This window comes from Agelaius phoeniceus, chromosome 2, assembly GCF_051311805.1.
Source record: "Agelaius phoeniceus isolate bAgePho1 chromosome 2, bAgePho1.hap1, whole genome shotgun sequence".
In the NCBI taxonomy this organism is placed as follows: Eukaryota; Metazoa; Chordata; class Aves; order Passeriformes; family Icteridae; genus Agelaius; species Agelaius phoeniceus.
The window spans coordinates 90,189,343-90,214,314 of record NC_135266.1 but is presented as its reverse complement, the minus strand read 5'-3'; the positions used below and the strand labels follow the sequence as shown (position 1 = coordinate 90,214,314).

General features: G+C 47.6%; 1 protein-coding gene across 9 annotated transcripts; it reads right to left on the bottom strand.

Moving 5' to 3' along the window:
* Positions 1-1,669: 1,669 nt before the first annotated feature.
* On the bottom strand, positions 1,670-23,938 carry ZNF384 (zinc finger protein 384). Of its 9 annotated transcripts, none has more exons than XM_054650997.2 (11): positions 23,747-23,897; positions 23,367-23,415; positions 22,599-22,830; positions 19,589-19,659; positions 19,209-19,449; positions 18,550-18,871; positions 6,246-6,470; positions 5,414-5,596; positions 4,550-4,628; positions 3,554-3,712; positions 1,670-3,393 (listed from the first exon to the last, which is right to left on the bottom strand). In XM_054650997.2, the coding sequence occupies exons 4-11, from the start codon at positions 19,652-19,654 to the stop codon at positions 3,118-3,120; spliced, it is 1,551 nt and encodes a 516-aa protein (XP_054506972.1). In that variant the 5' UTR covers positions 19,655-19,659; positions 22,599-22,830; positions 23,367-23,415; positions 23,747-23,897; the 3' UTR covers positions 1,670-3,117. The 9 variants fall into 9 exon arrangements, with proteins under 9 accessions (XP_054506972.1, XP_054506946.1, XP_054506930.1 ...); XM_054650971.2 differs by having other exon boundaries at positions 19,589-19,655; XM_054650955.2 differs by lacking the exon at positions 22,599-22,830 and adding an exon at positions 22,280-22,469 and having other exon boundaries at positions 19,589-19,655.
* Between the last annotated feature and the right edge of the window lie 1,034 nt (positions 23,939-24,972).

The following is a 24,972-nucleotide window of genomic DNA, read 5'->3' as shown; positions in this document are numbered from 1 at the left end:
AGATTCTGTAGTTAAAAAAAAAAAAAAGAAAAAACCCAAACCCTAATTTCATTCTTAGATGACATCATTATACATTTGGTTTAACAAAGGGGACTGCATAGGTGCAACATACTTAAATTTTTATAAGGCATTGACCTAGCACCATAAGTTAGAAAGATAAACTGTACATAATCAAATACTAAGAGGATTAAGAAATGCTCAGCCTGCAAGTCTCAAAAAAAAAGCTAATGAGAAGTTGCACTCAATGCTTTTCAAGTTAGCAAGATGCAATATTGCATTTCAACCTGGATCTGAAAGTAAAAATAACAACTGATACAGTCTGGGGGTGACAGAGCAATGAAAGCTGTGAGTAACCTGGTCCATCAGCCAGCCAGGCCCATTCACACAGCCTGGACTTGGACACAGCCCCATGTGAAGCCCCCAGGAAACAAGAACCCAGAGCATTCCCGTAGAGAAGGGAAAACACTATCATGGAAAGCCGAGACTTTGGATGATCAGCCTCGACCAGACAAGCAGCCACTGTGAGCTCCTCTATCATGCTGTGAGAAGAGGGAAAATGCAGTCCTCTGCAGACTTAAGGCAAAGAGCCAGGGGGACCTCACCCATGGCACTGGGGCTTCAACACTCAATTCCAAAATGAATTTGTTCATAAGATAATGAAAAATTTGACAAGATGTAGAAAGAAAAGAATAATTCATGGACCTGAAGAAATCCCTTATAGTGGAAGATTTACAGAGTTCTATCTGTTTACCTTGTCAAAAAGTGAATTGAGAAGAGACATTAGAGTGTTTAAATGCAAGTCTGGGGGGGAAAGTCCCATTTAGGCTCTCTGAATCAGAGAGATGAATGTTTCCAGAACTAGGAACCAGAAACCAAAGCAAGGAGAAATCTGGCTTAAATATTTAAACAGTGAAAACATGAAGCCCTTGCAGCAGGCTACCAATGGATTTTGTGTCCCAGTGCCTCAAAATCAAGCCAATGCATTTTGTCAACACAGTTTCAATACTCATCAGTTCTTGGCTACTCTCAGTAAAGGCTAAATGGATTGAAATGTCACCTGTGAAATGCAGGAGTCAAACCAGACAGCTCCTTCTAGCCTAGCCTGTGCACCTACCAAGCACTCCACCTGTTTGCAGCCAACCCTGGTGACTAAACCAGAGAAAAGGTTTCTGCCACAGGCTCCCCAGGTGCAGAGCTCCTCGCTGTCCTTGTGCAAAGCGCAAAGTGCCAAAGGCAGGGACGTGCTGCCCTCGTCCCTGCCCACACGGCCCCTCCAGAGTCAGGGCAGCCAGAGGCTCCTGCAGGGCTCAGCTGCAGGGGGAAGGAACACACGTCACAGGGGCAGGCTGCTCGCAGCAGCACCTTCAAGGAGCCTTTTACACCAATTTATTTCTATACAGGGTAGTTAAAAAAAATAAAATAGAAGCCCCTATTGGTTGTTCATACAGAAGTCTGGGATTCTATAGGCTTTGGGTGAGTGACTGATTTAAAAACCCAACAACACATGCTTTTTCCCTTGCCTTCTCATTCTCTTCCAAGTCAGCCTCCATGATCCAAAGAAACTAATAAGTAACACACAAGACTAGCAGTCATGTGGACCAATTAAAAAAAAAAAAAAAAAAGAGGAAGGAGAATTGAAGACGAAGAGAAAGGGAAAAACAAACGAAGATTGAAAATAAAAATTCGCCAGGATAATGCGTTTTATAAACACAGAGATAGAAACAGTTACAGCAAGGACAGAGCGGGCCAGGGGTGGGGAATAGATATTTATATATATATATATATATATATAAATTCAAGGGGCCTTCAGTTTATTCTTGTTGGCTCCCCCTTCTCATTAGATTGGTCTCTCTGTGGGGATCTTCATCCCCTTCTCTCCACTGTCCACCTTTTGGGGATTCTCTCCCATGACTAGGGTCCAGAAGAGGCCACCACTGCCATGTGAGTCCAGCCCGTCTTGGCAAGAGGGAGCCTGGGAGAGCACTCTGGCAAGAGATGAGCAGGAGAAGCTAGCCTTTCCCTGCTTCCTGCCAGCCCCTTGAAAAGACTGGTCTATTCCTCCTCCTCCTCCTCCTCTTTCCCTTTGGGAAACTGGGGGCAGGACAGGTATGTGAGTGTCAGAACTGCTGTCATTCCGCCTTTCAGGAAAGGAAGTAGAGAGAAGGGTGATGATTATTTTGGCAGTCTCTTACCCTCCCTCCAGGTGCTTTTTGGTTTGTTGTTGATGCCTGCAGGCTTTTCTGAGGAGGGGAAAAGCAGGAGGGAGAGGAGGAGGAGTACAAGCTGCTAGGATATCATCCACAACAGGCAGGAAGGGCAATGAGCAGGAACCCACATTCCTACGGGGCCATTGTGCTGCTCAGACAGCTGTGAGAGAGAGGCAGCAGCCAGTTCAGACAGACTCCTCTCTACTGCTCTCCACTAGCGGAGGAGAAAGAATGCAATACTCCACAGCCCTTAGGCAGTGTAGGCACCTGTCCATCCCAGAGAACATGCCTCACCTCTCCCCCCTCCACTGGTCTCACCTTCCACTGGGGAGAAGGTTTCTCCCATCCAGTCCTTGGGGCAGGACGAGCGACCCCTCCTCCCTTTCACAAGCAGGAGAGACAGGAATGGATATTTCTCTCTTAGACACTCAAGGCAATCCTCAAAGAACCCCATCCAGCTGTGAACCATGCCACATTCTTCTGTGGCCTGCTAAAAACACGTGTCCAAACCCCCGTATATACAAGGGCCGTCTCTCCATCCCATCCACCACGCGTGTCACAACACGCAACCCCGCTTCGTACGCATCCTACAGTGAGAGAGAAGGCAAAACAGGGGCCTTTCTTTGGGTTTCAAAGGAGGGGCTCTTGCATGAGGAAGTGATCCCAGCACAGGAAAGGGGCTCTTGCACAAGGAAGCATCCTCCTACCAGGCAGGCTGTTGCACAGAAGGAGCACCCCCTTGAGACAGGCTGTTGTGCAAGGGGCTGCCATGAACAGGGTTACACAGCCAGAAGAGGCTGCTGCAGGAGGAGAGGCCGGAAACTGTTGCACGAGGAGGGCCGCTGCACAAGCGGTGCCCCTGGCACAGGCTATGCACAAGAGGCGTTCTGCTCCCTGGGTTGAGGTCTCTCTAGGAGCTGGAGAGGTGCTCCACTTGGATGGCGCTGGTGCTGACAGTGAGGCAGATGTCCTTGTGATGCTCTGAAGTCTTGTAAGGAGTCAGGTCAAAGGAGCACTGGGGGGGAGGGTTGGGTTGGTTAGTGTCTCCAGAAGGGCCCCCTGCTGCCCCCCCGCCCTGCGGCTGGAAGTGCTGCTGCTGCTGCGAGGCCTGGGCTTGTGCCTGAACCACCTGCTGCTGTGGGTCAGGGATGTTGTGTTTCCGCATGTGCTTCATCAGGTACGTCTCCTGCAACGGGAGGGAGCGCGTCAGAGGAGGGAACGATGCTCCAAGAGCCAAAGCCAATAAGGAGGGACACGGCAACTCAGGGGACTGCTCCCATTGGATCTACAGAAGCTGCTCCTGGGAAGCTGACCACTTCTGTAGCCCCAGGGCAGCAAGCACTCACCGAGGTGTAGGCCCGGCTGCAGATGGAGCAGGTGTAGACCTTGGCGTGTTTCACCGTGTGCGTAGCCAGGTGCACCTCCAGCGAGGCAGCATCCGTGTACGCACGGTGGCAGTTGTGGCACTTGAAAGGTTTGTCTTTGTTGTGCTGCCGTCTGTGGGACTGGGGGGTGGCAGCAGCAGGCAGGAAAGAGAAAGCAAGCGTGAGGAAGGAAGCCAAGTATTAGTACTGGAGATGGCTTCACCTCAAACACCCCGTTACAGCCAGGCCCCAAGCTCCTGGCTGCTCAGGAAGGCAAACCTGGCTCCTAGCATAGGGACAGAACTTGTCCCTCCAGCCCACCACACCCTCCCCACACATGCCCTTCCCTCTCATGCATACTAGGCATTTGAAGAGCAGAGACTCTTAATGCTTCACAACCCCCATATTCCCAGTTTCCATGCAACTCTCAGTCTTTTCCTGGTCTCTCCTTTTCTGCCCCTCTATACATCTGCTCCCTGCATCTAATACCTTCAGGGCAGGATTGGCTTTAACTGCTTGCAGGTGTTTACGGCTCTTTGCTCTTTGGCACACTCTACAGTCCCCCTCCTCCAGGGTACTGCAACAGGACACACCACCTCTGCTTCCTATATCCCTACCCTTACACCCTCCATTTCATTGTAAAACAAACAAAAAACCCACCCAGATACCCAGACTTTATTGGGTGTAACATTTCACAAAAGTCTTGCCCCAGCAAGTTAGAAAACTGCAAAACAGATGGGGGGAACTTCACTAAGGTCTCACCGCTTTCAAGTCAAGTTAATTTTTCAGGATGCAACCATTTATGTGACTTCTTTGGGCCACTAGTGCCACAAGTCAGGAATCTCTTCCCTGCCCAGGGCTTCAATAGCTTTCTGCATTCTTTTACTCTCCTCCCATCTGCCCCACTTCCTCCACCTCCTCTACAACTGGAACCCTTGCCAACCCCTGCCGGCAAGCAGGACACACCCAGCCCCTTACCTGCAAGTTGGAAAGCTGGGTGAAAGCCTTTTCACACCCAGGGTGAGCACATTTGTAGGGTCGGTCCCCGGTGTGGATACTGTTGAGGAGGAAGAGCACAAACAGGAGGCAGTGAGCAGGCAGACAGGGCAGACTGCCAGGGCCTGCTGCTGTGTGAAGGGGATGATGTTGCCTCCAGATGCTGTTCTAGCTGGACAAAGAGAGCTCTGCCCAGCTCCCATGTCCAGTTAGAAGTTGAAGACAGGCAATCAAGCAGATTTCAGAGTGACTAGGATTGAGGAGCAAGAGCTTAGGAACGCCTGGACAGCTCAGCATGCGAGCTACCTAAAAATGGGAAGGGGTCTGGAGGTCCAGGCTCCCTGCTCCAAACTCAGGAGTCCTAAATGACCAAGAGAAATCTGTTCTCTTGCTTCCACAGTACAAGAAAGCAGCTCTGTTCCTTCCAGGATAGACACACCAACACTTTTCCTTTTAAGTAACAGGCTGAGTTTACCTACAGTATTAACCTGTCCCTGTCCCCCTGCAATGCCAGGAGCAGCTTCCACACACTCAGTCCAACCCCCATGGTGCCAGGCCGGGATCCCCTACAGCCAATGCCTCTCTCTCTATGGCTCTCTCTCTGTGCCGCCCGCGGTGCAAGACCAAGGATCCCCAGGGACAGCACGTGCCCACCTCAGCCCTGACGTGGTCAGTGTCTCCTGCGCAGCCTCCACTCCGTCCACTCAGGTGGCTCACCTCCTTCTGGGGGTGCAGCCGGCCGCATTCCCCGCCCGCCCCCCGCATGCTTGGCGCGCGTGCTCCAGAGGTGCATGCCGGCAGCGCGGGGGGACCAGGGCCAGGCCCCCAGCCTCCTCTGGCCCTTACCGTGTGTGCTGCTGCAGGTGGGAGAGCTGGCGGAAGGCCTTCTGGCAGTAGCGGCAGGTGTAGGGCTTGGCCCCCGAGTGGATGCGGAGGTGCTGGGCCAGGTAGGATGTGTTGGCGAAGCTCTTGGAGCAGTGAGGACACTTGTGCGGCTTGACAATCGCCGTGTGGAGCTTGGAGTGGATCCTGCCGAAGAGGAGGAGGAGCAGCAGCAGTTGGACATGACCGCCATCTGGCTAGTGCTGACGGAATGAGGGCACAAAGGGGGTGGGACAGCACCACGCTATCTGCTACGTGAAGGAACTCCGACCACAGCATGAGCTCTCTTGGTCTCAAACTGTGCTCCCCTTGGATTCAAGAGACCATGGTCTGTCTGCACCGGGGGAGGATCCAGAGAGAGCAACTATAGAGCTTGGACTGAGGGGCATTGGCAGAGCTGTGTGTGGGAAGCCTGTGGCTGAAACAGCAGGGGGGGCTGCAAGCCTGGACTTGAGATGTTTGGCAGAACTACGCTGGGGTGACAGGGAACAGTCCTCCTATGCCCGCTCTACTCTCACACTGGCACAACCAGCCCTGGCTCCTGTCAGAAAGCGTCACTCTGCTGCCGGCGCCTCTCCGGCGGAGCAGCGCTAACCTGAGCGCGCCCAGCCCCTCACAGCCGGGCACCAGGCTCACGCGTCCGGTACCGCTACCGCCGCTCTGCCGCGCGCACGACCTGAGCAGCCTGCCACAACCAGCCAGGTCTGCCCAGGCAGCCGCCCACGGAGGTGCTCACAGCATGCTGGGATGACGGCAACATGCAGTGCAGAGGGCCCCAGCCTCCTCCGGCCCTTACCGTGTGTGCTGCTGCAGGTGGGAGAGCTGGCGGAAGGCCTTCTGGCAGTAGCTGCACGTGTAGGGCTTGGCCCCTGAGTGGATACGAATGTGCTGGGCCAGGTAGGAGCTGTTGGCGAAGCTCTTGGAGCAGTGAGGACACTTGTGTGGCTTTGTCTCCGTATGGGACTTGGAGTGGATCTGCATCTCCGACTTGGAGTAGAAGGTCAGCGAACACATCCGGCACCTGGGACCGGGGCGAGGGGAAGAGACAGGGTCACACGGGGATAAGCCCCAATATGGATCAACTCTAACCGGATGGGATCTTCCACACTGAGTGAAGTAGGGGCATTTTCCCACTATGTGGTACTGGGGAGGTTTCACCTGGGACACTGCTTGGCTATGAGTGGTTCAGTCCCAGGAGAACAAATTTAAGCTGGGAACTGGTGTAACAGAACAAATACTTCACAGCCAGACAAGTGAAGGTGTTGGAAGAAACCAACTGGCTTGCAAGAGAGGCAGGGCAGCACTCTGAAAATTTTCCAATAGCAATCCTAAGGGGATAGGAATAATTCCCAGACAAAACCCCCACTTTGTTAATCTATGATTTATTTCAGTCAAAAAAAAACTTGGAAAACCTGGAAATCCCAGGTTATAGTTTGTATTAGAAGTTAATTCCATGTGCTGTGAAGTCTGTGAGAGCAGAAATGGCCAAATCCACTTAACTCTGCTCCCATTTCTGGAGAAGATGCTCAAATATTTAGGATACAAAATGCTGAGAATAACAGCAGTGCTGCTTTCCTAGTGGGTCTCGCAAAGATGCTCTGGATATCAAATGTGGTATTTCATTGGTCTAGTGGGCTTTCATCATTTCAGTCTTACTGATGTGATGCAAAATGTTTTGTCTGGGCGTTTGGATCCATCTGTTCCCATAACGATCAGAAATGTATTTGTTAACACACAGACTCTCTGAACAAGAAGAAGCAGTTGGCATCGCTCTGCTACGGATGCTGCTGTTAAAAACTGTTCCTCCACTACAACACCAGGCTGTTAAGAGAAGCTCGTACTGTTTTACAGTTCAAGATGGTAAAAGCTTTTGTGGTTGTTAATTTGACAGAGAGATAGAAGCTGCATCCAAGTTCTTTCTTCCATTTCTTCCCCACCCCTGCTGTGTGTCAAACAAGGGGCAGAGTAAAGGTTTATCTGAATTTAGGTTTTTCATTTACATTAAAGACAAAATAGAATCTCCACATGTAACTTCCAGGGTCACATATGAGAGAAGAGATGCCAGCCAGAGGAAGGCTGGTTAACATGAATTCAACGTTCACAGTGGTTTTGTCTGGGAATTTCTTGAGTTTTATAGTGTTTACAAAACTGCTCAGCAACAAAAGTCTCTGCAGGTATTACAAGCCACATAGCTGATCCTGCTCTTCCCCATATCCATCTCCTCTCAGGAGGATACTTCATTACATCTACTGTTGTGACTCTGTTGGAGCCAGAAGCTTTATGATGTGTGCAGTCTGATTAGGGTATGTCATGTAAGCAGTATTTATCCAGCACCTACCTTCACTTCCACAGGCCCTTCTGAGCCACAGCTTGATTCCCAGCCATTTAGCTGGAAGCCATGCCTCCCTCGCAAGCACTCTAACACACACCTGTCATAACATTTCCCTCCTCTCCACCTTTGCTCTTTTACATTCATTATCATCTCTTAACAGTTGTTCCCACGTGTCCTACCTTCATCTTTCTCTTAATCCATTTTAATTGCAAGCCCTAACAGAACATGCAAACTAAGTACACATCCTTACACAAATCCCTCCTCAATACACACACACGCCCCAATCCCTGCTGGAATCAACAAAGAGAAGCAATTTGATTGTTTATCCCTACATCAACTAAAGATATAAGGAATAAAAAGGTACATCAGCATCATCTTTTTTTAAAAAAAGTAGCTCTTGGTTTATAAACCAAACAATCTCAAGTTGCACAGTTTGTTCCAGACTTCCTGGAATGCTAGACTTGAATAGAGCATATATATTCTGCATTAATCAAGTCATACTTACATGATGAGGACTGTGGGACTGTGTACCCTTGAAACGTTAGAAATAACTCTGAGGTGAACACTGAACTGAAAAATACATTTGAGTTGCGAAGTCCAGTTCCCTGCTACCGCAAGCAATTACAGCATAATCCCATGCTTGACTTTTAGCAAGCTCCTTCTCAGCAGATGCTGACTTCCATTACTCTCAATTGAACCCCGTTCCACAGCATTGGCCCTCTGATAAGGAACCATTCAATTGAGAACAAGCTCCCAGTGGGATGCTGTGCTAACATGGCTCACCAAAACAAAGGGGAATAGCAGGTATCCTTTTTGTATACAGGAGGGGAATGACTGTTCTTGCCAACAGCATGTCTAATTCTGTAGTCAATGTCCTCAACAATTATTGAAAAACCCACACAGGCTCAGCAAACTTAAAGAATGATGGCATGTGGAAAATTGGCTTTGCAGGAAAGATTCACTGACTCCAGTTGATCTAGGTTTGGAGTAAAGCTTAAAAGATAACTTGGTCAACAGCCAAATAAATCTACGAAGGGAGAAAAATATCAATTACTAGGGGCTTATTTTATGAACAAGTCAGATATAACGAGGAACAACAACTGACACCAGAAGTGGAAAAAAGAGGAAACAGGCCTTTTCCAGCCATGAGAATAATGCATCTTTGGAACAAGGCTTGGAGGCTACAATATGGTCTCAATCACTTGGCCCCTAAAATCAGAATCCAGATACCTTTCTGAGAGAAATACTCTTCTAAGGGTTCTGCTCTAGTTAAAAGAGAATGCTGGGCACTAATCTTTTCTGTGCTGTACACGGGACTCTATATTTTAAAGAGTCTATTCTGCTCTGAAAAATTAATGAACTTTACCGTGCCATCAAGTCCAAGTAGTCCCATGCATTAAATCTATAGTGCCATAAAGCCATCAACTTTATCTTCCATAACTCCTGTGCACCCTTTCCTTTACTTATTTGCTTTGCCAGGTATCTGCCTTCAGGTCAGAAATTCTCTAAAATAAACTTTAATGAAGAGAAACAGACTGCATGTCCTTTTCTATTTTCAAACTAAAATTATAAAGAAGTTTTCAAAATATCAGTGGCGCTTGTGTGACAATGATAAACCTGATTATTAGCCAAAACAGGCCTCAACAACAATAACAGAACCCCCCAAAACCTTACCCTCCCCAAAACCCCCAAAATCAAAACAAAACCCTCAAATGAACAAACCAACCAATGCCTGTTGTCTGAATTTAGCAGCTATAGACATTCTGATATTGTTTTTCAAACAACATTTAGAATTAAAATCTTACAAGAACTCATTTTCTAATCATCTAATTAGCATCAACCCTGAGAGAGCAAGAATGTTATGCAGCATTAACAAATTCATGAGCCTTATGAGTTAAAAAAAGCCCTGGAATATAACAGAAAGCTGCATTTCAGAATTTTATATTGTGTGGTATCAGGCTTTTTCATGGGAACAAATGATCCATTTAATTAAGGGCTTTGCATTCTGCTTCAGACAACATCAAATATTAAAGGGGAAGATGCAATCAGCCCTCTAGTGGGCAAATATGGATTAAAAAAAATGTTAAATCTATATGGATAATGAGAATATCCCATCTGACACTAGCAGCATTTCAGTGTTCTACTTCAGTGAAATTCTGGCTGGGGAGAGGAAAAATAGGGAGTGCTCCTTGCTAAGCATGAATGAAACACTATATGAAATAATTGATTTCTACCCCCCCCCTCTGTTTAATATCCATTTTAATAGTCTCCCCACTGTGCTTCTAAACTACCCCTCCTTTGGCTGCATTCTTTCTGACAGCAAGAAACAGAAATGACTGCAGCATTCCCATTGATGGTGTGACACAACATCCCCTGCAGCTCCTTGTTATGGCTCTGAAAATTCAGACAGCCTTGGAGAAAATATCCTTAATAAAACAGAGGTTCATATCAACAGTTAAATTAGCACTCAGCCATATGCCAGAGATCAAAAGTAACCCCTTCCAATGTTTACAATGCTTTCTTTTTTTATAGGAAATAAAGACATTCAAAAAATGTTCATGTTACACAAAGACACTCTCAAAAATCATGAAATGCCAGCAAAAGGTGGATGTACAATTCTAATTCTACTCCCATATGAAAGTCACCACACTGAGTCATAAAGAAAATGATGCCTATAGCAACCAGACTACAACTCTGTGGCACACAGTGCTGTATATTTTTCCACTTTTCATGGAATGTTCCGCCTCATTCATCAGATGCTGTTAGGAGATAAAATGCCATCTGAAATACCAGCTCATAGTAAAATTTGCCCAACGTGGATTAACAGCCTTTTTCAATCAAGTGCTTAATTAATCAGTATCACAGTTGTGAAAACTATGTAAGCTTTATATGGCTCTGAAAATTTGAATTCCTAGTATCTACTGAGAGTGGTCTTACAAGTTAATTGAGTCCTTGCTCCTTCTGTTAGGCTACATATACAAGTTAGACCATCAGTAAAACTAAAAATCAAACCAGGATGGTCTGAACTTAGACTAGATGATAAGTTTAGGCTGTCAGAGTCAGCAGTTCATTTAAAAAGGAAGGAAATGTCATGCCTTTGCAATGCAGAGTTAATGAAGTAACTAATGCAAGCATAGCATAATAATGGATGCACAGTTCATGATAAATGCTTGACCCTCACATTGCCCCATTTTTTAAGTGTTACTGTGAAACACAGTGAGAGAGACATACCCACTAATTCCAAGTGGCCAAACTGATAGCTGTGACCTCTTGTTAATATTTTGTAAGAGGAGGGGAAAGGAGACAAAACTAACATCCAAGATACACAGGTACACTTGGGCAACACCCAAATAAAGCCAGTGAGTACAAAGATGCCAAATGAAGGCATAGGAATTGTATCTCTGCTTCCACACTGGCACACCCAGCATCAGCTCCTATTCCCAAACCAATGCTGTGCTTCCACTGCACAGTTTACACTACTGGAGTGTGTAACAAATCTATCAGCTATGCTCAGAGATCTTGGTCAACTTACTTCCACAGTCCTTCTGTCACCTGGTGGCTTGGTAAGGCTGCAGAAAAGCATACTCTCATATACTGGCAAGGCAAAGAACAGTTCAAAATGCTCTCATCATATGGCACTTTCCCAGTTCCCAGATTTGAGGGCATTCCTGCATTTTGTCCATTTTTCCAAATGACCCTAAAAATACCTGACCCAGAATTTTGTGGTATTTCAGCATACTTCACAAATTCCCTGTGTTCTTTTAATGACTCAATCATTTATGCTTTCAACAGTTGCACCTTAAACATTTTCCGTTGCAGTCTTGCATTGGGAGCTTTCATGATGTCACTTAATTCCTAAAAGTCTTTTCCACAGTCATTGCTTTCCAGGATACCGTTCCTCCATATTCCTTATCTTTAGACCAGAGACATTCAATAGTCCAACAAAACACTTCTGTCTGATAATGTTTGCCATTGCGTCCAAACATCTGGACCTCAGTCCCTGGCTGCTGGAGACATCATGCTGTCCCAAAAGGCTAAGTCTTCCATGGGACTGTATTAAAATATATTTTGTCTGAACAATTAACAACCACATAAAGATCCCATTTCTTTACAGCTACCCACCAGCATTGTTTTTATCTTTAGATTATCAGCCGTGACTTTCTGTTGACCTCCAAATCATTGAACATCAGGCCTAAGACACTGTTCACCAATATTTGAAATCAGTCACCATTAGCATAAAAGACCAACAAAACAATAAAACACAATAATGTGCTTCCCACTATAGTGATAACATGCAAGAGCTAAAATTAAAAGAATACAAAAGGCCCATTAAAAAGCACTAGGAAATTTGGAAACATCAGGATTAAGGTCAGCCATGTCACCATAATTTGGCTCTGCAATGCAGGTGCGTTCTGATACAGCTTTATTGACTGTTTCCACAGAACTGCACTCTTATTATGTTGCACAGACAGATACTGAACAAGCAAGCATTCAGCTTTTTATATCACCACTCTGGACAGCCTTAAGCCTCATCCAATTCCAACATGCAATTCCAACCTCGTGAAGCAGATCACTCATCTCCTGTACCCACCACAGAAATATCAGTGCTCCATAAGTACTCATCTATCTCCACAATGTCCCTGGTTTATGTTTTGTAAGGGAAGGGAATCACAAAAGACCCAGTGAAACCCAGTAAGAGAGACGTACCCACTAATTCCAAGTGGCCAAACTGATATCTGTGACCTGTTTTTTTCCTTTAAAGGAAAATTCCTATTACATACATTCATATCACTGCTCCTATAGATTTCTGTGCTACTCCAATGAGCTGCAACACTTCTGCAAAGCAGAACAGGGTCTGACCTATGACAGAGGAGTGTTCAATGATACTTGAGACTATGGTTTTGGGAACACCCAATGTCAATTATTTCAGGGTAACTCTCTATGGTCATTTGTAGCCTGAGACAAATGCAAATCCACTGAAGATTCAACCTAACTTATACTTGCACACACTTCAAGGCAAGATTATCTCTAAGGCTGCAGGATACCACAGCAATCTGTGGCAGAGGAAAGTGTAATCAACAGTTCTTCATACTAGCAAATGCCTTCCCCAGATCATCCCCCTCAATTCCACAATCCCATGTCAATGTATTTTATTTTCTTTTCAGAGAATATTCCTTTCAGGTTGAGCAAACATGCAGGTCTCTGACAGGCTATCATGCACCAATAACTAATCAAGGATGGTATCAAAGCGCATTGACTCAATAGGGCCAAATTAAGGTGTAATCAGATAAGAGGGACAAAATACCGTTTTAAAGTTCCCTCTCTCCCAGGCTGAAACTGTGACTGTCCTCCTCATTCCCTTGCACACACTCATCCATTGACAAGTAAGATGCCAAAATTAGAATTTCTGACTGCAGAACTTCTCCTGTCAATTCCTTCTGTTTGGCACTATGAGGAACTGCCAAGGGAAACCACATGCATGCACACACTCACAGTTACATCTCAGCAGAAGGGAGAGAACTTACCATAACACAGAGTTTTACCTCATTATACTCTCAGGCATGTGGCCAGTCAAATTGTCATTTTCTAAGCTCCAAGCACTGCATTTATATACAAAGCAAGGATTATGTGTACAAACTGCATGTGCGTATGTAAATGTGCATGTGCAACAGTATTCCTTGGAGCTCTGAGATCATAAGACAATGCCAGCCAATCTGGAAAAGGGGTAAGGATCTTAAAAATCAAGATGAGTCTCAAAAATATGCAGCTGAGGAAAGAAGAGAGACTCTCTTGGAGTCCTCTGCTGAGGGAAAGGCTAATAAGCTCACCCTTGATTAGACATCAGAGAATCCACACAGGAGAGAGCCGCTGGAAACCAGGCATCATTAGTTCCGCTGCTCACGGAACCACTTGTTAAAAAAAGCAAACAGAAATTCCAACGTGTGGCATCACACTGACACCCACGTTGGTCATCAGCAATCTTAAAATCCATTGCACAGACCTCTGCCACTGCAGCTAAGATGATAAATGACAGCAACAATACTTTCTCACCTTTTTCTAGCCTAAGAGGAAGATGAGGTTCTTTGCCAGAGGAGGTCACATTCTTATGCTGACATCAAAGCCATGGCAAAATTTAGAAACACTGGGTTTAATATTTCTAGGCTTTGGAGGGAATGTGGTCAACCTTTCTGCCTGACACTTCAAACTTAATTCCCCTTTTGCCCTTAGCCTTCCAGACCAGAACAATCCCCTCTCCTGCACCAAGGCCCAGACCCAAGCTCTTTACCCACATGCCCCAGCCTCTTGATCCTCTACTGCAAGGGCACTTTGCTACTTCATTCCCTCAGTTACCTAACACTTATCTCCTCTTGCTCGTGTTTCTGTTTGTCTGTCCACATCCCATACTCTTGTCCCTCTCTGTTCTGCCAGTTCTGGGTACCTCATTTACCAGCACCTAGCAGGTCTGATTCCTTCCTCCACCCCTCAGTCTTGGCTTCTTATAGCTTATTCTTGTGCTAGCTCTCCCCTCTCTCCCTTGCAAAGAGGCTCCCCATCACATCCTCTGCTGCGTTCCCTAGTTTTTAGGCTCTTGTCTTTTCTCTCCTCCTTTCTGATTCCCATCTCTACCAAGTTCCCAGATTTCCTCAGCAGAAACAGCTACAGTCCCTGCCCATGCCTCATTCTCATCCCTACCACATTTGAACCAAGCAGTGTCTTCTCACACCTTGCTATTGTGTCCATCAGAGAGGGAGGTTACTGTCCACACTGGGTACTAGAGACCCCTTCTGAAGCAGATGGAGGAGCAACTGTGCCTGAAGGAAAAGCATGTTTGGCCCTTCAGTGCAACTCTAGAAGATGCTTAGAACTGCAGAAAGAGTAGATATATAGTCCAGCCTCACATAGAAACTGAGAGAAGTTAGGCTGTATTTGTCTCCTCTGTGGAGATGGACTGTCTGCTGAGTGCCTGGAGTGGTGCAAGCCTCAAGAAGCCTCAAAGAGAATATTTCCTTCACATATTTCCACCTGCAAACTATAAATCATCTCAGAGCATGCTTAACAGATTTTTTCCAAGCTTAAAACTGGCCAAATTCAACAATAAAAAAAGACACGTGTGACTTACTAAACTCATAGCCACCACATTACAAATTGATTCAAAACTATGGGAAGTTCACTAAACAGTAATGCTAAATCCAAACAGGCTTAAAACAAGACATGTCTGAGAAAATACCCACATGCTGTATTCAAACCACCATTGTTCTCTTCATTGTGTCATAATTTGCTCTCTAATGAGGGTCTCCATCCAGCTTCCTCACCTTCTGCAGCTTCGTTCACTAAGGACTCTGTACACTTTTGCACCTTGGACTCATCTCTGAATTTTCCTATGTCCCTCAGCTGCTTATTGTCTCCCAGCTTCCCTGCTGTGAAAGTAAGGAAAACCCAAAACCAGAAGTGGAGAAGACAGAGCTTGTTGATTACACTATGACACGAGGCCCTTCTCAAGCCAACAACCTTTCTGCTGGTATCCGAGGCTCCAGAGCACAGTCTGCAAAATATTCCAGATTATAAACTGGTATTCATCCTGGATTTTACTTAGTACCAGAGCCTAGCAGTGTCTATCCAGAGCTCTCTTCCTCTTACAAAGAAACTGCTTAGAGAACTGTCAAGAGAAAGAGAATTGATGATCTGGCCCAGAGCAGCTGAATCACCTTATCAGTCTTGTCCACTGATCACATCACACCACAGACTTCTAAAAGTGCACAGGTACAGGCACCACACCAGGACTAAAAAACAATCCTATTGTATCCAGGACCTGTTTGCTACCTTTTCCTCAGCACTATTTAAAGCACTGGGAAGAAGCCATGTGCTCTACATTGCCATCATCTTTCTAGAAAGACTCTTGATGCTGATAGCATTTTCCAAAGAAAAAGCAAATTATACAAAGATGTCAGGGAAGGTTAACAAAGAGCTGACGATGAATCCAGACAAGACTGAAGTGACATTACTCATGAAAGAAAATGCTTCACAGGACTGAGTTAGATGCTGTCCCCTGCAGGAGCAAGCATTCTTCCAGCAGCACAATGCAAAGCACCAAGGACTCTGCCAGAGGAATCCTAAGGACAGACGTCGAAGATCTGCAAGTATTGCCATCATTAGCAAAAGCTTCACACCTTTTCTTACCAAAAAAAAAAAAACCCTAGTCATAGAGATTCTTCCACCACTTTCACAGCAGCCTACTAATTCACTTCTAGAGATGATACAGAAGGAAACAGTTGCTATTTGCAGGAGCGGGCATCTCTACCTTTAGTAGAGAATGGGATGAGCTGCAGTACATGTATCAAGGTTTATGCTCCAACACCTCCCACATCTGCCTGGCTGTGCTCCTCATTCAAGGCCTTACTCTGTCTTTATCACCACACTAGGAGTCAGAAATTACAAATATTAGCCACCTGCCCAGACACTCATGACAAGAGAGCTCACAGAGCTCAAAAACAAAGCTTAAAAAGAATAATTAAATTTGACAAAATAATCCCAAGTTTTAGGAATTGGATATTAAAAAAAAAAAACAACAAAACACACTGATCGATGTAGTACAACTCCTTCCAGGAATCTGAGTACATTATTCTCAGTGTCTCATCATGGGAATCAGTGAAATCATACAAACGTAGTCATATGAATGCCAAAACCAAATCCTCCTCCAGCCTGAGAAAGAAGCAGGAGTAGAGGAACCTCACCCACAGTCTTAATTTAGCTAGCATATGTCTGCACACTGTAGTGACGGGAACTACTGAAATCATCCTCTAGAATACAGAAGGATCCCAGCATTCCTCAAAGTTTTAACTTGTGAGTCTATTCATATGCATATTATAGAGAAACGATTTTACTATGTTGCACAAAGGTCTTCTCTCCCACAGCTCCAAGAGAAGATAGCGCTTTCCTTGATTTTTCCAACAATCATTTTTAGTTCCAAACTTGCACATGGGATGCATCATCCAAGAGCAGATCTCAAGGAGGGCAGAAGTACTCCCTCCTGAAGCACCACTATTGGGGGTCTTCAATAAATCTCAATTTAGCTCTCTCACACCTAAGCACTGCTCAGAGGAAGGCCTACTTAGGGTGGGAGCTGGTGAAAGAGGTATCACACTCAGATTAAACATAAAGAAATCTTAAACATTAAGAAATTACATGTGCCCACATACATACTCATCTGTTTTTTCCCTGCAAAGGCTTTTTCATGAGCTGTTATGCAGACTATGTGTGTTCATAAAGTTTCTGCTGAGTCACTCCACCTGGTCTTGGGCATTTTTTTCCAAACTTACAAGTAAACAAGGAGCTATAATTAAAGCCCTGGTTCAGCTTTAATTCTAGTGTTCACTGCCAATTGTGTCCCCTGTAAATACATATTTAACAACCTAATTAGCAACCCAGACTGTAAGCAGCTTGAGTAGTGTGGATCTGTGGCTATGGCCCAAAATAAATGGTGGGATTACAAATAGCAAGCTACCTAACACTCCCACCCTTCCTCACCATACGCTGATTATATTTTCAAAGCGGAAGAACTGGGACATTGGCTAAGATAAAAAGGCTGATCCAAGCTCTGCTTTTGTACCCATTTAACTGTGTTAATTAAAAAATGTAAACATTAAAAAAACGCTATAGTTAAAAGTGAAAAAATGCCTGGGGTGTGCACACAGATTTTATATAGATGCCTTCACATTCCAAAAGCATAATTCCAGAAGGGTAACTAAATCTGAACCAAAACAAAGAACATCTAGGATGATAAAAGGAAAACTGTTTGATATGGGATCCTGGGCACATTATAGGCAAGTGAGAAGACCTAGGGACCATCTCCTATTTCTGTTTCAATTTGGCTACTACTTTGCCTCTTATTTATCTTAATCATTAACCAGAAACACCTATCACTGAATCACCCCAAAGTGCTCCTGCTTCCTGCCTAAGACAGACCATCACATTTACTGCCTACCACTTTCTCCTCTGTCTAGTTCCCACCTTTTCTAAAACACCCACACTGCTTATCCTCTGGTTCAAGTATTCCCTCCTACCTTATATCTCCCCTCCCCATCACTCATAAACTCAAGCCACATCCCTCCAAACTCAGAAACCCAACCTCAGGGCTCAGAACTCTCCTCCTTCTTATCTGACACACTTAGGGCTCAGAAACACCCTTAATATTTAATTCAGAATTACATTTTTTTCCTTGTTTTGTTTGGAGTGCTGCAATAGAAGGAGATCACATGGGGCAATACACACAGGAGCAGACACTACCACCACAGTTCACTTTCTGCTCTGTGTGTCTCCAGTTTGCAGTCTTTACACTGGAGAGACTGGAGCTCTAAGTGAGGAGCACCCAGCTATAGCAGGGCTCTCAGCTACACCAGAAGTGCTCCAGCTGCACCAGCCAGCACTGCACTCTGCAGTACACCAGCCATACTACCTGGCTGGGCCAGCAAGGATGTAGTTAAGTCTCCATAACATCCTGGTCATTAACTAACCTAGTAACATTAACAACTCTATATTCAGGAAATCAAAATTGTCCACTGAAAGGAAATCCTCAGTTTTGGGTCAACCCATCAGCTTGTAAATATTCCCGACCAGAAAGAAAAATCAACTCTTTCTGCAGCTCAAAGATTCTCTACTCAGGGACTCTCTAGGTACAAGGCATAGATCTCTTCCTCCCCATGTAACCCTCTGAAGGGTTACACCCCCACCCCATGCAATGTTACAGTCAAGGTTTAACCCCACTCCCCACCTGTATGTCTTGCCATCCTTGTGCTGGTCCTCATCATCCTCATTTGTCAGCACAAAGGGGTCGCTCATCTCTGGCAGCCCCGACTCCTGCAATCGTTTCTTCTTGCGGCCCCGGGGCGGTTTGGGGGCAACTCCCCCAGCCCCGGCACCTTCAGCGAGGGTGGTTGTCCCTTTCTTGGACAGGTCTGGCACCACCTGCAGGGCTGCCTGGGAGCCAGGGGGTAGCGCAGAGACAATCATGGGAGCTGAGATGGGAAAGGTCTGGGCAGAGGCGGCTGTGGTCACCAGAGAACCTGACGGGGAAGTTATCACCAGACCAGGACCTGCAAACAAAGGAAGGTGGAGGAAGTCAGTTATTACATCTCCAATTATGCCCAACCTCCTTATCCCACAGAAGCACCTACTTTTGACTACAACACAAACAGAAGGGTAGCTTCCCTTCCCACAGCATTCCCAGTCTCCCCTGCTGCAAGTCAAACTTCCAAAAAGAGGGTGGATGTATGGAGTGCCTAGAGATTCACAGTGAAACCACACCAAGGCAGTCCACACCATCAGTAAGGCTAGGAATAATCTACAGGCCAGTAAGGATTCTCCAGGACCTCGTGTTTCCCCATCCCACGGTCTCCTCTGTACACTGCTGAAGCCTTTGGAGTGCCCCACCTGCTGTCATGAGCCCAGCAGACTGCACTGGTACCACGGTGATGTTCTGAGTCACGGGGGCTTGGCTGTGTGGTGTCAGCTGCTCCGGCTTGGTGTCCGAGTCCATGGAGATCCCAGTGGGCAGCGCCACAGAGGTGGGCACTGTCAGCAGGGCAGGGTAGTGGGGGGGAGCCAGGCTGCAGCCCTTCTCTGTGGGCAATAGCTGCTCCTTCATCTTGTTAATGAACATGGTGTTCTCAATCTAAACGGAGGGAGGACAGGTCTTAGCATACCCTGGCACAGCTTTGCCCAGCATTTGGCTGAGCAAGAAATGCAACAGAAACACTCATTGTGCAACATGCATTGTAAACTCCTGAACATAACAGGCTGGGAGATCGTACCTGTCCCGAGACGGTGGGCACTGCTGGCCAGAAGTACGGGGAGGAGTTGAAATGAGATTCTTCCATCCTAGCTGGGCACAGGGGGAAGAAGAAGGGGGAAGGGAAGAGGAATGGAGGATAAGGAAGACAGACACACAAACACACACAAAAAAAACATTAAACTCAAAGAGACTCCAATATGGAACTGACTCAGTATAACGCTGTGACAGTTCCTTAATCTCCCCTGTCTTTCTTGAGCAATTTCTCCCCCCTTTTGAGCTATCTGCCCAAATTAAAAAATTATTTTCAGGGGAAAAAGGTGCCTGTTATTCCCATGGGCTTGGGTCCATCTGAAATGCCCCTTGCCCAGTAGTCCGCCATGCAAAACACAGGACTGACTAGAAACCCACATCCAAATTTTCCCAATTATCATCCACCCAAGTACATGGCATAAATGAAGTCTGTGCATGTGCAAGCAGGCAAATACAGATGAAAACTGTTTTTCACCATCACAGACGGTCTGACCCCACAGGCAGTGAAAATGCTGGACCTTGTCTGTCCCTCCACCCCAGCTCAACACTAAGCACCCAGATGCAGCAAAGGGACATTAGCATTATGTTACACAGGAAGAAAGACAGGCAGAGAGAGGGAAACAGACTTGCCCAAGATAACAGACAGCCACAGCAGACCAAGAAGTCAAACTCAGGGCTCCTAACTTCCTGCTGCTACCCCAGCCCCACTCTTGAAAGAAACACAGAAATATCATTCAATAATCCTGCTCTCCTCCAATGAGACTAAGCAGTAGGAAAATAACCTGATTCCCCTGCTCCCGAGATACCCGATTTCCAAGCAAGATCGTGTCATGGCTCTCCATTGCCCATTCTCTTCCCATCTTTGGGACAAAATTCTGTAGGAATCTGTCCCCAGCCAAGTGCCCACTGCTCCATCTCAACTCTCCCTGCATTCAGAGGACGAGTTAGACACCAAAAGAGAGTCTCCTGAGCACAGAGGTATAATCTCTTTAGGAACACCTGACTGAAGAAACACTTTCCTTTCTAATCCTTACATTCCTTTGTGTAATACCATTAGTGGACAAAGTTTGTTACACTTCCAAAAACACTACTCAAAACCTAAAGAAATTAACAAAACAATATTTTCTGAAAACAGATACATCTATTCTGAAACAAATATGGCAAAAGTGGTAGGTAAAAACTATGCTCAGAATACATTTGGCAGAGAGCACAACCACTGTAGGTTTTTTATGCAGCTACCTGCAAACTGTCCTACTCATATTTCTGTTATGGTCTAATAATTGAACAATATTGCTTCTGAAGGGTCTATCTCAATCCTCAGGGGAGCTCAGAGGGATGCCCCCAGTAGCATGAAACACATTACAGAAGTATATCAAGACAGAATAAATACATGTGGAATTGCTGTGTGTGAGCCAAAATGCAAAGATAATTTTCCTCTATGTGGAGAAGCAGTATTTAAATGAACCAAATTACCCGATAATTTTGCTTTTATGAATTGCTCATGCAACAGCAAGGCCAAGTACTCCTGCCTCACTCACTCACTGCAAATCAACCAATAAACACACTTAAGGATAAATTATTTACCTTACGTTGGTGGCATGCAGTCAGACTGCTCACTGCCTGACTGAATTACTCTGGATTTGCAACGCTGTGATTCAATCAGAGGCTGATGGGGCAAGACTCTTACCTTCCTTCCTCTGCTTTCTTTTCTGAGCCAAATTAATTATTAAGTACACTGCCCACAGCACAGCCCTTTGCATGTAACGCTTAATTACATGACTTTTTTCTTCCACAGGATGGGCACACAGGAGGAGATAACACATCCTTGGCAATTGAGCACCACCTGAATCAAGAGTGGTATTTTGTTTGGAATTTCCAAGTTTGAGGTTTTTTGCTTGGTTTTTGTTTTGTTTTTAAAATAAATAAGCAGTTATTTGCTTAGCTTCCACATCAAAAACACCAAAGTGAACCTGACTGCCCAAAACCACAGTCTCATATAATAATAATAATAATCAGATGCATTTTCCAGAGAAACTTTGTAGTTGTCCAAGACTCCCTTGGATGCAACTGTAAACTTCAGGAGTTAAACAGAAAGATGCCAATTTAAGCAAAAAAAACTCACAACAGCTTTCTTATTTCAAGAGAACAAGTAATAAAAGGCAAGTCCATTTCCAGATTCCAAAATCCAGACTAGCAGAGGCCATGGCATGCAGTGGCTGCTTGTCTCCATCTTGTCTTGCACCAGAACTTCAGAGAGAATCTAACTTTTGTTTGCTCAGCTTACAGTGTGTGCAAGTCAAACACAGCTTTTACTGATCCTTCAAAGGATGGCTACAGTGATTTCATTAGACTCCCTCAGAATCCACCTCCCCATCCAAAAATCTCACTGCTTGGCCGTATTATCTACCAGGCCTCAAACTTCTGGCTTGAAAGGCTGAAGTGTGATGGAGTTATAAGAATGTGGAGGAAAAGGAGAAATGGTGTAAAAGTTGAAGCTTTCATGCAATTTCACTAGCAAGCCAGTCTTCCAAAGGCAGAAAACAAAGGTAAGATTCCTCCACCAACCTACTGGCCTAGTACCCAGAGCTGTCCCTCCCCTACCCCATTTTTAGGCTAAAAGGGTATTTTGAAAACATGCACCCCTATTGGCAGCCCCCACTGAGACGCTGCTCACACTTACTTTACCAGAACTCTGCTCGTAACCCTTCCAATTGCTCTATAACTACCAGACATGGGCTGGAGCTTCAACCCTGTACCACAGCACGTTCCCACTGCAGGGCCTTCATCATCCCAGCTTCCACAAACAGGCCAGAGATGGAACCTTCTTCCTATTCACCAGTCTAGTATCAGACAGATGTCAACGTACCCTCCTGATGTAAACCAAAAACACTTTCTGTGTACACACCACAAATGTACATATACCAAATAAACAACCGAGTGCACCAGAGAACTCACAAGGGACAAGGGATCTGGAGTTTAGATCTCACAGAATCACATACTTAACGTGCTGCATTTATACTTCTTGGCAGCTCAGCACTTTCATCATAAACAGACAGATAAAAGTACGTGCAAGTACACGGTGAGATACGGGCTGTGTTTCTGGAAGGCACAGTCAAGGTTGGATGTACAGGCATTTATTCAGAGGTTGACTTTTAACACAGGTTTCTTTATTCTCCAGATGCCTGGCTTTTATTTCCCATTCGGCACGGAGTTTGCAGTCAACAAAAGGCCCTGAGAGCAATGTTTGGGAACAATTTAGACTGTTGTTTTATGTCCGCCCAAGATCTTTGTTCAATGACAAGGAGCTTTTAGGCTTAATTGCTGCAAAATACTAAGGATGCGGAAAGCCACGCAGGCTGTTACAAGAAAAGCAAAAATGCTTCCCTGGTAATCATAAACAAGAGAAAGTTCAAACGCTGTTACACCTTTAGAATAAGTGCATTTGAACACACATCAGGAATATTCCAAATGTACCGGACAAAGTCCTGGATCCCAAACCCGCAGACTACAACTTTGGTGCCGTTCCCCGACACTTGTGCAGCCTCCACCCCGACCGGGCGAGCCTCTGTTGGAACAGGTGCCTGGCAGGGGGCATACCCTGCGCCCCAGCTCCTTCCAGGCGCTCAATCCCTGCTCCCGCTCCCTGCAGCCCAAACGCCCTCCCGGCCCCAGCTCCGGGACCCGCGGCCCGTCCCATCTCCTCCCAGCCCGCGGCAGCCTCCGGCTGAGGGGCGGGGGTCACTCACGCAGCTCCGGGAGCTCCTTACCCCTCTCACTCTCCCTCCTCTTGCATTTCTCCTCCTTCCAGGGCCGGCTCTGCAAATAAACCGCCTGGGTTACCGGGGCGCCCGGGGCCCCGCATGGCAGCGGCCGGCGCTCCGCGGGGCCCGCGGGCCGGGGCACCCCGGCCATAGCGGGGCAGGCGCTCCCCGTGGGGTCCGGACGCGCCTCCCCCCGCGGCGGCCGAGGGCGGGGCCGGCCGGGAGCGCGGCTCCCCCGTGGCGGAGCCCCCGACGCCGGGACAGACGGGCGGGCGAACAGACAGACAGACAGCCCGCCCTCCTCCATTTCCGCTTCCAGATCGCCCCGGCCCCGGAAGTCCCGCTGCCCGGCCCCCCGCCTGCGGTCCCGCCGCCCCGCACATTACCGGGCTCCCCCCCAGCGGCGGCCCCGGCCCGGCTCCGGCGGCGGCGGCCTCCTCACCGGAAAGACAGCGGGGAGGAGCTTCCGGGTCAGGGGGCGGGCCGCGTCTCGGCGCTTCCGGGTCGCCGAGAGGAGCGGAACGGCGTCATCAGCGGTTTCGCTTGAAAACGGGGCGGCGGAGCAGCGGCGGCGGCCCGGGGGAGGCTGCCCGGGCTGGGGGCGCCGGTGTGGTGGCCGCGGCCGGAGCGGGGATCGGGCGCGCGCGCTTACCGGAAGCGCGGAGAGCGCCGGCGCGCGGGGCAGCCCGGGCTGGCGGAAGGGCGGAAGTGCCTGTGGCGGGCGGGGGGCGGGCGGGCGCGCGGCGTCCCCGAGCCCGGCCGGCAGGGCCGCTTCCGGTCTCGCGGCGTCACGTGATGCGGGCGAGCGAAGGGGGGGAGAGGCGGTCGCCCTCATGAATATTCATGAGCCACCGTGAATGGGTAATTCGGCCGCCGCCGCTGCCTCTGGCTCGGCGCGGGATGGGGCTGCTCCAGAGGAGTTTTCCCAAGCGCTGTGCCTGCCAGCGCCTGGGACGGTCCCGGCCCGCCACGATGATCCAGGGGAGTTGTCTCAAAGTTTGGCTGCCAGCGCCTGGGATGGTCCCAGCCCGCGCTGGCTCGAGCTTTTCCTGGCACGCTGCTAAACGTGTTTGTCCTGCTGAGCCAACAGAAAGGACTTCCCGCCAGCTGGCCTTGTGCCAGAATGGGCAAACCGGACCATCTCACTGCCTGTCGGGAGCAGGAGGGCAGCAGGGTAACCCTGTCCCGCGGCTCCGTGTGACCTCCCCCAGACACCGATTGTCCTTGCGTGTGTAACCGTGCGCACCTGACCCCGGCGGGGGCTGCAGCTCACCCTCGTTCCAGTTCTGAGCACTCCCTCACAGCCTCAGCCCACCCAAGCTCCGTCTGGCAGCCTCCCGCTGCCTCCCCTGCGCTGGCGCTGCCGCGCAGCGGGAGGAGCAGTGGGCGCTCGGTGCCCCGAGCCTGGGGCACGGCCCGGCTGCTGCTGCGGGACACAGCTCGGAGCCGCTCCGGCACTCCGCTATCCCGGCCGGCTGGGCGGCCCCACAGCGCACTGCAGACACCCCAGCAAATCACCGAGCCGCGCTGGTGCTGCTCTGCTCCGCTCCGGACACTCGAGGATAAGACAGGCTTCGCTCCGCTACTCTGGCGCTGGGCCCACCTCCAGGTC

Bases quoted from the DNA above. Each gene is read 5' to 3' on its own strand.
- ZNF384 (XM_054650955.2), bottom strand. From the start codon at position 22,332: ATGTCTGGTAGTTATAGAGCAATTGGAAGGGTTACGAGCAGAGTTCTG. The intron at 18,872-19,208 runs GTGGGGCACTCC...CTTTGTTTGCAG, and splicing joins TGCTGGGCTCATGACAGCAG to GTCCTGGTCTGGTGATAACT. The intron at 4,629-5,413 runs GTAAGGGCCAGA...CCTCCTCAACAG, and splicing joins CACCTGCAGCAGCACACACG to TATCCACACCGGGGACCGAC.